At 35.2% G+C, this 13,376-nt stretch overlaps 1 protein-coding gene across 1 annotated transcript in view; it reads right to left on the bottom strand.

Moving 5' to 3' along the window:
• The window catches only part of LOC108687953 (sodium- and chloride-dependent GABA transporter ine-like), a 14,189-nt gene extending 821 nt beyond the window's left edge, over positions 1-13,368 (bottom strand). Inside the window, exons 1-10 of the mRNA XM_018193997.1 lie at positions 12,611-13,368; positions 7,893-8,077; positions 4,677-4,811; positions 3,197-3,422; positions 2,725-2,992; positions 1,858-2,086; positions 1,525-1,637; positions 1,096-1,236; positions 815-1,015; positions 304-480 (exon numbers count right to left, since the gene is read on the bottom strand). Coding sequence (XP_018049486.1) covers positions 304-480; positions 815-1,015; positions 1,096-1,236; positions 1,525-1,637; positions 1,858-2,086; positions 2,725-2,992; positions 3,197-3,422; positions 4,677-4,811; positions 7,893-8,077; positions 12,611-13,245 — 2,310 coding nt within the window. The 5' untranslated portion in view covers positions 13,246-13,368. The remainder of the gene's footprint in view (positions 1-303; positions 481-814; positions 1,016-1,095; positions 1,237-1,524; positions 1,638-1,857; positions 2,087-2,724; positions 2,993-3,196; positions 3,423-4,676; positions 4,812-7,892; positions 8,078-12,610) is intronic.
• Between the last annotated feature and the right edge of the window lie 8 nt (positions 13,369-13,376).

The following is a 13,376-nucleotide window of genomic DNA, read 5'->3' as shown; positions in this document are numbered from 1 at the left end:
GAATTTTCTTGTTACAATAAAGAAATGATTAAAGTAATATATATTAACATTTTAATTTTTTTTTCGTAAGATAATTAACACTAGAACTACCAACAATTAACATATTTTAAAAGATAAAGAGGGAAAATATATATAAAGAAATTTAATTATACATATTGTAATAAAAATTATGGTAAATCTGAGAAAATATAGTACTATAAGTTTAACAAAAAATTACGATCAATTATTCAGAGTATTTTGATAGTTCTAATGTTAATTTTTTTTATAATAAATTATAATTGATTTCAATAAAACTCAGCATACTTCAGCAAACGTCGCACCATCCGCTCTGACGAATACATAAACGGCAAAAGCGGGTATGCAAATTAAAGAGAGAGATGCGATGCCCCATCCGATCGCTTCTGCCCACCATGGATATGTGTAATCACCGTTATGGTAGGTCGGCGGCTCATAATCAATTAAACTGAACACCCATACAGCCTAAGAAGATAAGATAATTATAATAATACTGTAGTATAATAATACGTATATATCTTGAAAATTGCCGACTGCATGAAGATAAGTGCAAGGGAGTAGGATTGAAAGCGAGTAATTATGTATATAATTGTTATCATCAGATAAAAACAAGATATATCATGTTTTTCTGAGAATAATAGTTGCGCGAATGTGAATAATTGGCGTCTATGAATCCGTTTCTAAATCCGGAATGTCGTACTTTATTTGATTTGCAGTTAACATCTTTTAACCGTTACTCGGATAAATTATCAATACAAAATAAAAGTTTTAATATCCTAAAATTAATATTTTTGAATACCATTATAAGAAGAGGCGCAGCAAGGAACCAACAGAATCGGAAGTATTTCGAAGGTAAACGTCCAGTCATCTCCTTGACGTTATTGCACAGTCGCCGTACGCCGTAAAGCCACGAGATGGCAATTACTTCGAAGAACGCCAAGAACATGATAGACATCGATGCGGCGTAATGATCTATTAGTTGAAAAAAATAAATACCGCCCTGAGGCAGTCAGAAAATCATTTAGTAAGGGATAAGAGTGTTAGTTTTTATTATATTGTGTAAACATCCATTCGTTTTACCTGCGTAATATTTGGCAATCCAAATAAGAACGAAATGACGCATATGAGGAGGACCAGCACTTCGTGGCAGAGAAGATGACGCTTCACCCAATTCGGGAAACCGTCTTGGATTGACGTAACTACCACTTCAACAACGGCAAACTGAAATTCCGAAATTTATGTAATAAAGTATTGCAAAAGTCCAATTATACGATTTTCGAAATAGAAAAGTTATTAAAATACGATTGCATTTATTAAGTAATTGAGTAATGTGATTCTAGTATTTGTTTTTCGTTTCATGACTAACATTGTTTGTATCTCCATAGATAATTCGTACGACGATACAATTCGACATAATTGCGTTTACAGATTAATCTGTAATCGCGCATGTACACAGCATCGTGATAGGAAATAAGGCTTTATCTATCATTATTTGTCATATAAGCTTACTTGACTGTTTAACGAAAGGCAAACCAGCATAAAGAAAAATAGCACAGCCCAGAGTTGAGAAGCTGGCATCTTGGCTAGCGCTTGCGGATAGATGACGAAGACTAGACCAGGTCCTTGAACGGAAATTATGATTTATCTATAAAATGTCAGGAGGAGTTAATCTGACGATGTAAAATAAATGAGGAAAAAATTAAAAAAAAAAAGATGCAACAGTCTCGACATTGCAAATTCTACATCTTATACCCTTTCTCTCCATAACGCGCGACATACTTATATTGATACTTACATAATTTATCATATTTAGCGTGACGTAAACTTCATTTTTATACGTACCATCGGTTAGGACAGCATCGACAGACATGTTTTGCTCCAGCGCTATATTGCCGATTGTGGCGAACGAGAATATTCCAACTAGTAAACTACTGAAGGCGTTTATGAGTGAAACGGCAATGGTATCTACCAGAATTGTGTTGTGGAATCGGTTGTAACTCGCAAAACATATCATTGAGCCAAAAGCGATTCCTACAGAATTGAAGACTTGCGCCGCGGCGTTAATCCAGACCTAATCAATAAATATTGATAATAAATAATATAATTAATAACAATAATAACAATAAATATTAGATTGATATATGAATAATTCAAACTAATTATAGGAAAATGCCACTTTAATCTGAACTAAATCTTAACCTTTATAATGCTTAACCTTTAGAGGATGAGGATCTATTTTACAACTTTTTTCCTTGAATAAGATTTATTATAATTCATGATTTGATTATGTTCTTTGTCTCAAAATATAAATATACTGTTTCAGCGCCACTAATAGCTTTCCCATCCTATAAAAGTTAATAAAATTTCAATTTGAATTTATAAACATTCAGTTCATTTAAACTGAATATTTATTAACTTTAACTTTAACTAAAAATTTAAGATAAGATATTTTTTTTATCAAGAAGATTTTTTTTATCAAGAAGATATTTTTATAAAGAAGATACGATTTTAATTTGAAACTAATTTATTAAAACTAATGTATTTTTAAGCTTTAAACACAATAATAATGTATGTATATTTATACTTGTGTATGTCTTCACATACACATTTTCACAGTAATAGAATAATTTCTATTATTAATTACGGCTATTATTCTATTACTCATCATATTTCTCTTTCTTGTTAATCGAGAAATCGATATTACGATACCTTTGCATCGCCAAGCAATTCCCAGCGTGGATGGAAAAAGAATTGCAGACCTTTTGCGGCTCCCTCCAGAGTGAGGGATCGCGTGAGGAAGACCACGATTAAGAGAAAAGGCAGCGTTGCTGTCAGGTATCTCACTTGTGCTGATGACTTAATGGACTTCCAGATGGAAAAATATACCATGATCCATGCAGTTATCAAGCACGCCACGAGCTCCCATCTCAAAATCCCCGGCTCTTCGATGCCACTACTAATTTGCAGGACCTTGTTGCTAAATAGAAAGGCAATTATTCTTTCTTTAAACACTTCGAAGCTACAACACGCGATCGTTTTTACAAACTATCTTACACGCAATATAATAACCAGATATTAAAAATTTTTATTTAAAAAGTATACATGTAATATATATTATTCATATATTTATATAATTACAATAACAAATTGAATTAATTAGTCTAAATATTAAGAAAATTACTCGAAGAAGTCCTCAGATGGTGTTCTCGTCAGATTCGGCCGAGTTCGATTATCGATGGACCCATAACTAGGCAGCCAACAGCGCGGCGAATTCCATGAGTTGTCACAACGTGACCATGGTTGTTCCGATCGGAATGCCGAGAAGAAATAGTAGATTGCGTAGGCTATTATCACATTATGGTAGGTAGACATTAAAAATGATATTACAACTGACGATAAACCTGCTCCTATAAAAACAGAAATTAATAATTAATATAATATTGTAAATGATTACACGCAATTTAGACAATATATTCCGAGGAGGCTCAATATAAAATTACAGCTTTAAAGTGTCCAAATATCCGCAATAAAGAATAAAAATAAGTAAATATCATTAATATAATAATTAATTAGTAATTAAAAATAAATAATGATTATTAATATAGTTCGTAATATGCAAAACAATAAGTCAAAAACAAGGTTAACAACGAGATCTAATTTAGGGTGTCAATTAAAATATAATTGTAAAAAGTAATCTTTATTTACGAAGATGGTAACAATTAATCTTGAATATTTCAGTTACATTATAGTTCTTTATCAAAAAATCTTTATCTTTTATCTTCATTAAAATATTCGTAAAAATAAATAGATATTAAATTAAATTATTATGATAAATGTCATATTATTATGATAAGGCCGTATTCATAGTCAATTTTTATTTTAAGACTATCTTAAGTATATAATAAGATAAATAACAAGCTAATCATAAGGCCGTATTAATGTTTTGGTATATTACTTAAAAAGATCTTAAGTATATAGTATTAAGATTAAGTCAATCATAGAGTTGTATTAACATTTTAAGACATTACTTAAGACGGTCTTAATATAAGAATCAACTACAAATGTCATCTGTCAATAATTAAAAATAAAGATACCTAAATTAGAACGTGATAAGAGACCAACATCGAGATTAAAAGTGCGTAAACACATGGCGACACAAACATTATATGAAACAATCATAAATTACGAAAGTCAAAAGATAAAAGTAAAATGTATAAATGATCATCATATTTTTAAAACTAATGAATATAAAAATATAGAGTAGTCAGCCGGCGAAATAAAATGTAAAAAAAAAATCTGTTCATCGAACGGCGACGAGAACAGATTTAGTCTAGGTAATAAAATTGTAGTTGTTAAAAGAAAAAAAGAGACCAAGTCAATAATAAAAAAAAAGATCTATAAAGATAGAATGACGTTAAGAGGATAAAACGGTAATAATTTTAATCCTATTATATTCACACACACACACACACACACACACACACACACACACACACACTCAATTGTTCTTTTAGTTAAGCATGTCAACGTATTTTATGTCAACTGTTTTCCAGTCAACGTATTTTACGACGCTATAAAAATGAGCACGTGAGAAGTTTTTATCAAATAGTCGTTGGAGATTTAATCGGCAATCTGGCACATCGTGACTCTTATCCATTTACCTTTCAACAATGGACATACTTGACCCAGGGCTCCGATTGGGCCGCGACGAGTGAATTGTCCGATGCTGAGTTCCATGTACAGCAATGGTACTCCACATACTACGAGTATTAAAAAGTAAGGCACGAGGAACACACCTGAAACGATGCGATCGATATAAGTGAGATCCCTTCGGTGCTATACATTAAACATACACATGAAAAAAACGTTTTTGTTGAAATATCCAAAAATTTAGCTAGATACAGCTAGATATTTGAAAAATAATATTACTATTAAAATAATTATGTAGGAAACTCAAGCATAATGAATAATACTGCAAAAATTTTTGATGTTCTAACAACAAATTAAATTTTACCTAATTATTTTTAGATATACCAACAAAATTAATTTCAGATCTGTGTCCAGCTAAATTTTTAGATATTTCAGTAAAACCGTTCTGTATAACTGTAAAGAACAATGATGGCCTTCCTCTCTCTCTTTCTCTCTCTCTCTCTCTCTCTCTCTCTCTCTCTCTCTCTCTCTCTCTCTCAAAAAAAAGAAAAGATTAGTCGGGAGACACAGGTCTCGCCCAACGTTTTGCTAAACCAAGGTTCGCGCGTGTACGTAATAAGTGCCTCGACATTAATCATACTGTGGGTAGCGACAAGGTCACTGGATGTAACTCTTTATTCGCAATAAACGATGATCCGTAGCGGCGCTACGGATTACGACTTAATTTGACATCGAGCATTTAGCTGCCGCGAGAACGGGAGAGGTGACGATTAGTCAGCTGTTGGCAAGTTTCCTTCCATTGTCAAATGCTGATACAGCTTTCCGAGCGAACGAATCATATTGTCGCGCTTACAGCAACTATTATTATGATTTGATCTCATTCTGTTACACAGATTTTTTAATATTTGGGACATTTTGATCCATTTGTGTAAATGTACGATAGTCATGCATGTACGGTAATTTCTTTTACATTTCGCGGAAAGATGTAAATTTCCCAATCTCGACGGAATGCTATACACGTCACATAAATCATACGATGTTATCCGATCTGTTTTTCTCCGTCGCTTCAATCCGAGTCGAGCAGCGACACGAATGACAGTTTTCATTTAGTTCGCTGCAGACGATATAATATACGCGATCACACACTCCAAATAAATTATCGATATTAAACGAGAATGCCGGAGATAACAATCGGAGCCGATTTAATGTGACAATATCAATAATGATTACGAGCGATTTAATTTTTGGCGAAAATCCAATCGCGTCACATTACAAGACGGATAATGACGCACACTCACATTAATGTTGTTACAGTTATTTCACTACAGTATCATCTTTATTACGAAAATGCAATTTAGCATCGCAGTAACAATAACTATCGGAACGTGCATCTCGCGTGCGCAAGTAGAACTGCATTATTTCCCCTGATTTTCCGGTCTTCCGTTTAATATGTGATTTTGCAAAATTATGCACTGTATTTTTATATCAGTACTATGTGCTATTTGTATAACGAATTAACTTGCCCATGCAAAGGCTGTTGAAATTACAGAGTAATTTCCAGCTTATTATAAGCATGGAAATGTATTATACAAAAGTTACAATTAAATAAAAGCGTTTTATAATATTCTACAAATGGAAACTTTTATAAGATCCTACATTTTTTATTAATGATCTTTTAATTAATTAAATTATTTAAAAACAATAATAATAAATAAATGACACTTAATTAATTTAAAAATCTTTGTCCATTTCTTTTTCTGCCGTATCTAAATATTCTACGCAAAAAGAACAGTTTTGCTAAAGTATTTAAAAATTTAATTAAATACAGATCTGAAAATAATTTTGTTGGGTTATGAAAATAATTATATAAGACGCTCGAATTAATTGTTAAAATGTCAAAACTTTTTTGATGAGCGTTACTTGAATTTTTTATATAATTGTTAGTGAACAAAATTATTTTCGGATCTGTATCTAAATTTTTAGATATTTTAATAAAAAATTCCTTGTATATTTTTATTTATATCATAACGTTTGAAATATAAGTCTTGACTGAAGGCAGAATAAAAAGTTATAAGACAGTTAAATATGTCAAAATTATGTCTAGATATCAGAGTATGCGATCATATGTATGACACACGATGTGCTTGTCTGATAAAAGTGAGAGATCTCTAATCCACTTTGATCTCCTCAATCTTCGCGTAAATTTAGATCGACGTCGTCCGAGCGAAACAATAAATCATTCCAATCGTCTAAATCGGATCGCGTTATCCGAGCCAGTTTTCCGGCTCTTCAATTTAGACCGGCAGAGCACGTAGCACCGAGATGATACTCGGCCGATTATTTCTACACCGGTGTCATTGAAATCATTTACCGCGCCCGGCGGCGTAAGCTGTGTTCCGGCAAGGTCATGTATCAAGTTCCGCGAGCGAATTGCGCCATGCATCCGGGCTCCGGATGCTTCCAGACTTTGAAAATTACCGGCAACACGATACGCGATCACGTTGCCGGGATTGCGAGAGAGCTCGCTGTGTTGCCCTGAATCTAAAGCTCGGCTTACGCAAGACATCGCGATTTTCCACATAGGAGCCGGCTCAATTTGTTCCTTCCGCGACGGGGATGTAATTTTTTCTTCATACTACACGCGCGCGATTTTTATTCGATAATAATACTCTTCTCGCGTCTACGAGAAGAGTATCATTTGCTGGTTCAATACGTGCAATAATTTATCGTTTACGATTCGCCATGTTTTCATGTCATGTTATTCCCGTGATAAAACATTGGAAGAATAGAAAGAAATACTTGAAGAATGTTTTTAAAGAGAAAAGATGTTTTAAATGAAAAGACATTGCATAGCGTTTCAAAGTTACTTAAATAAGCTGCTTCAAGCTTGTAAAAATTAGAGGTAATATCACGGATTCTGATTGCTCCGTCAGCTGTTTCGACACTGACGTATTTCGCAACGTGCAAAATAATCGCGTGCTCTTATCGTGGCAATGCTAATCGAGGCGAACACGTAGTGATATGTCTGCTTATTTGACATCTGCTTTTTTTTGATCTTGTAACTGCAAGCAATATCTGCGTGAACTCTTTTCTTCCCCCCCCCCTCTCTCTCTCTCGCTCTTTTATGTATCTTGTAAGACTTCTTTCACACTTCGTAAAACTGGATATTCTCGTCACGATTATGCGTAATTTACGTAATAGATTCATGCATTTATCGTGAGACTCACCGCCGCCACTTTTGTAGCACAAGTAAGGAAATCTCCAGACGTTACCGAGACCGACGGAATAGCCTATACAAGCGAGAACGAATTCCATTTTATTCGCCCAATGAAGCCTCCTGGGTTGCCGATAATCGCCGGGATCCGCGTCCAGATCGTCATAGCTGGTCCACGTAGAAACGTCATCCTCGAAACTGCAAAAATGCAACGCACGACGTCAAGCTTTTATATTGCAAATGTAGCCGGTGCTCGAACGAAAGACATCTACAGCGTGGAATGCGAAAGAAAAATTGAGAGAGCTCCGAGAAAAATGTTACGAGTTATGACAGTTTAATGGAAAAACAGCAATAAACGTTTTATTAAATATTTCAGGTGAATAATATAATTTAATCTTCGCATCGTGAAGTGGGAGGATACACTTGCGGACAGTACGTCTCTATAAATTCCCTCGAAACAATAGATCAGCGAAGGATCATTACTATCGTGACGACTCTTTCAAGAACCTAATGATTTCGCGCCTCGTATTATGCACTTATGGAAACTGTGCTTAATGCATTGTAAAAATTTATTTGACGGTAAATCACACAAAGGCACATCACGTGTCAGCCGTGCTTTACGGGTTCATTTGCATGGCGCGCATAAAGTCCAATGGCAACCATTAAATATTCATCGTCATTGTTTATATAACGGTCGATTTCGAGCGTCATAACGTGACGTACCGATTAGTAACGATAACAGTTCATGTATTACGTGAAATATCGTAGGTTTATACCTACGATCACCAATTATACCTCGCCGATTCCGTTCGTGTTTGCGTTCACGGTGAAGGGCGCACGCAAACGAATGAGAACCAATACCGGAAAGAATCCAGTCGGCGTTACCGTGATAAAAGCGTCGCGTGAAAAAGTATGGAACATAAAAACCGACTTTTGCGCGGTGCATTATGTAAGCGTCGGGATCGAGGAATTTTTATGCATTTATCGCGTAAATTCGTACTTTACGGTGCGGTGAGCGTAGAAATGATGTCAGGTCGCCATGGGCGGCGGAGGGGCCAGGAAAGGGCGGTCGACAATGCTGAAAGATATACGCGACGCACCTGTGTACATTCCCGTTCGTTTCGCAACAGAAAACTAATATACCACGCTGCGGAAGCATCGCGGATACGATAATGCGCCTCGTATATGGTGTGTCAGTACCTTCTTTTTTTAAAAAAAGATATACGTATATGTCAACGTAAATATGACAGTAACGAAGAGTGTCAGATGACACCGATCGACAGAATTTTCGCACTTGAGAACAAACTAATTTGAAATAAATTACTGTATATTACGATTTTAAAAGTGGTATTAATAGACGTAATTGTATCGCATATTATTTGAGGACTTTGAGAAAAATGTTTCCGGTTTCTCTCTATTTTATACGTTGTAAAAAAATTTCATGTAATAACAATTATAATGAATAATTTAGATAACCTACTATTAAAGATTTTTATACACACGCGTAAGTGAAATTGCAAATTTACAAATTCTTTTCTAGTAAGTAAATATTTGCAAAAGTAAATTAATAATTGATAAAAAGTAAATTTACAAATATTATGGCTCTTGACCAATCGCCACGATCATGTCAAACGTCGTTAAATTATTTAAGAAATGAAGTTTCTTGCATGCCATTTATAAAATTTGGACGAAACAATGAGATCGCTTTAAAACATTTATAAAAATAGTTATTCTTACCTCCCCCCCTTCCCCTCTCAACAGTCAGTAAATAGTCATAAAAAGAATATGAAGTGAAAATAGGTTGAACCCTACTTTATATGCCTTTTACGATTATTTACTGATTATCAAGGGAGTACACTATAAAGTGGAGTAAGGATAGTTTTGACCTATTTTTACAAATGTTTTAAAGCGATCTCAAATTTAACTAAATACAAATCCAAAAAAGTTTTGTTAAACTCTTAAAATTAGATATTATTTAAGCTGATTGTTACAATAACTATAAATTTTCTGGTATTATTCTCTGGTATTTTCTGGTATTACTATGCTTGAGTGTTTTATTTTGGTAGTTCAAGAAAATTATTTTCAATTCTATAACTCCAATTAAATTTTAAATATTTCATCAAAATCGTTCTCTCTATGCAGAGCGTTTCGTTCTTTATTCGCGTTAACGAATCTCATGAAGACGAGTATCGTTTTCACACACGGGAAACCCGTGTGTGCGCTGCTTCAAAAACGAGATGTGACAAGATCTAAATGTAGGACGACGATTACGGATCGTTTCAAGCGCTGTCCCGTTTCAATGGAAGAAGCAGGACAGAATCGCAACAATATGTCACACCGCACAAGCACACCTACTTACAACAACCGGTGGGGTCTTACATTGTACACCTATTATCCACTTACGTCTTCGGGACGATACGCCGGAATTGCAGACCCTGGATGACGAGATCTGACGGCTTCGCGTCGAGCTTAGACGCGTAGCGCATCTCTCGTCACGTACGTAGGATCCGCCGCAACCCGATGATAGACGAGGCCCTAATCAGAGCAATCGAAACCAGTCTAACTAGACCGGTCTAATTAATAAATGAATTCAATTTTCGATGACGATGGATTCGTATCTCGCAAATGGAGACCGTTTTCGTACGTGTATAGCACACTGACATTTGAACTCACCGAAATTATATCGGAAATTATACCGGTTTCGATCTCCCGACTCTAATTTGCGGACATGGGATGAATCTGATGCAGCAGCTTCCGTGCTTTACAGATAACGACAAACGTTGATTAGAGCTATCCGTGATAAATTGAGAGCCAATTTTATTGACGCTATCGATTAACTAACTTGACCCTTGCTCCTTTCCGAATTATAGTCCTGATTGCAATGTAGGTATGCAGTGTGAAAATCAACAGCAATTAATATTAGTTGATAGCACGATCGCGCCTAAATTGCACTTAAGGCGACCTGTATGGAAAATTAGGTGTTCTAGAGTCAATTTTAGTAGCGAAAACTTAAAAAGAGGATAAACGTAATATATTTCAATCTATTATTATTTATTTACTATATCTATTATTGTTATGTAATCTATTATTACATAATTATTTCAATTTGACATATATTTTAATCCTTTTACATTAAAATTTATTTTATTTATCTTCTACCTCACATTTTCTATTCTTAAAAGCTTTAAAACTATAATTTAGAAAGGAACGGTAAATTTAGTTAACCATTAATAATTGATGCGATTAACCTTGAATAGTGTAAAGAAATTGTGCTGCATCAACGCGACAAAACGAAGAAGAAACAACTTGCGGTACAATTCACACGCATTAGGTAAACAATTCCGGAACGTTTTACGTATCTTTATTGTTTGGAGATAATCGTCAGGATAGCTTTTGAACAATGTGCTCTCGAACTGCTTCGCAGAACTCTCTTACTGAAGGATATATCGGGCTACAGCTTTATTTTTATATGTCATGTAAAACGGTTCAGTTTATTTAGGATATTTACACAAAGTATTAGGTCCTATGTGAGAAACATATGGGCGATAGAGCTTTTGACACATAATTTAATCATGCTGCTAATTTACGATTATGATGTATTTTAGAATTGGAGATAAGGAATATGCCAAAAAAAGAAATAATTTAATTTAACGCGACGGGAAAATAATTTAAAATTCAACGATCACCGATTGCTTCGATTGTGTTTGCAAATTTTTTGGTTAAAACTGTCTCGATAATTTAATGGAATTTAGATGTTATCTCAAGTGAGCGCTATATTATTTTTCTTGAAATAAATCTTGTCTTCGATAATTGTCTCCCAATATATTATTTTCGTCACGCATGTCTTCATCAGACGTGTAGATACGAAATTTTTTATTTTATACTTATCACAAAACGAGTGTTCTAATAATTATACATGGAAAGAATGGTTTTGTTAAAATATCTAAAAATTTAGTTAGATCTGAAAATAATTTACAAATTGAAAAATAATTTCATTTGGATCATCCAAGTAATTATATAGAACGTTTAAATTGATAACAATGTTACGGAAAGTTTTAATATTCTAGTAACATGTTTGAATTGTTACAATTATTTTGATGGTCCAAATAAAATTATTTTTAAATCTGTATATACGTGATAACAATTTGCTAAAATATCTAAAAATTTAGCTATGTAGATTTGATTATAATTTTGTTGGACTATCAAAATAATTATGTAAGATCTCAAACTATTAGAATATCAAAACTTTTTGCATCATTAAGCTTGAGATTCCTACGTAATTATTTTCGTTGAACAAAATTATTTTCAGATCTGTATGTAGCTTAAAATTTTTAAAAACCTTAGCAAAACCGTTTTTCTTCTGTATAGCATCGTAATTATCTCTTTGAAGACTAATTCCTTTTTAAGGATAAACGTTCTTCAAAGAAATAAAAGAATAAATTCAGTGAGATTAATTGCGGTGAGATTAATCGCGTATTCCAGAAACAGCGACATAGAATTGATTTCTATATCTTCTGTTCGCCACCCAACTTCTGCATCTCGTTTTAAAAGATAAAATACGAACGTAACCTGATCATTTTTTTTTTTTTACACACTCCACTATTCGCTTTTGCACGAAAGCGTACTCACGTCCAAACGAGCACGCGTGCGCGCTATCACGTGGAGCGTGATTCACGCTGTCGTTTCTTCGAAAGTACCGAGGCACAATCGTAGGCAATGTGTCTCACTTACGGTGGCGGATGTACCACGTTAAGCAGCTCCGACGGCGAAGTGGGAACTCTACGTATCGTGAGCTTCCGGCCGTCAGAAGAGCCCAGGCCGATCGACGCCAGAGATCTGATCGAGATCGTGTCGGGGAATGAGCGAGCCTGACTTCCGTTGTTCTCCGTATACAGAGAGGTCCAGGTAGGTGATAATTGATGGCAGCAGGGACAGTGCTGATGGTTCTCATCCATGCTGAAGATTCTCGGCGAATGCACATTGGCACAATAATGATATTGCCGTGGATCGATGCTTCTGGCGCTCGATCTGCCAGGACTATGCAATCCGTTGTCGCGATCCGAACTCGACCCGGAGTCAGCTTGATCAAGCACCAGCCGTGGCTGCGGCCGCCGCCGATGGCCTTTATCTCGAGGAATACTTTCGGGACTGTCGTCGTGGCTGGCCACTCTTTTGACATTGTTACCACTAGTACTCGGCACAACAAGGATCTCATGTTTGGCGGTGTTCAGCAAATGATCTTTCTCCTCTTCTGAGGACCACTCGGTTTCGATCTCAGAATGTTTTTGATGTTGACAGCGGATTCTGATCACGTCTGGATCCGCATCGTCGGACACGTCGTCCTCTTCTTCAAGCATCGTGCTCATTTTACGCACGCAGCCGGCCTGTTTGCCGAGGAATTTGCCGTGGGTAGCATCCCCGTGCTTCAGTAGGACAGACTTGCTCTCGTTACGCGGTTCGTCACTGGTGCTGCCATTGATGCTGCTATCGTTGTTAC

Source organism: Atta colombica, unplaced genomic scaffold (assembly GCF_001594045.1).
Source record: "Atta colombica isolate Treedump-2 unplaced genomic scaffold, Acol1.0 scaffold222, whole genome shotgun sequence".
Classification (NCBI taxonomy): domain Eukaryota; kingdom Metazoa; phylum Arthropoda; class Insecta; order Hymenoptera; family Formicidae; genus Atta; species Atta colombica.
This window is presented reverse-complemented; position numbering and strand designations above follow the sequence as displayed.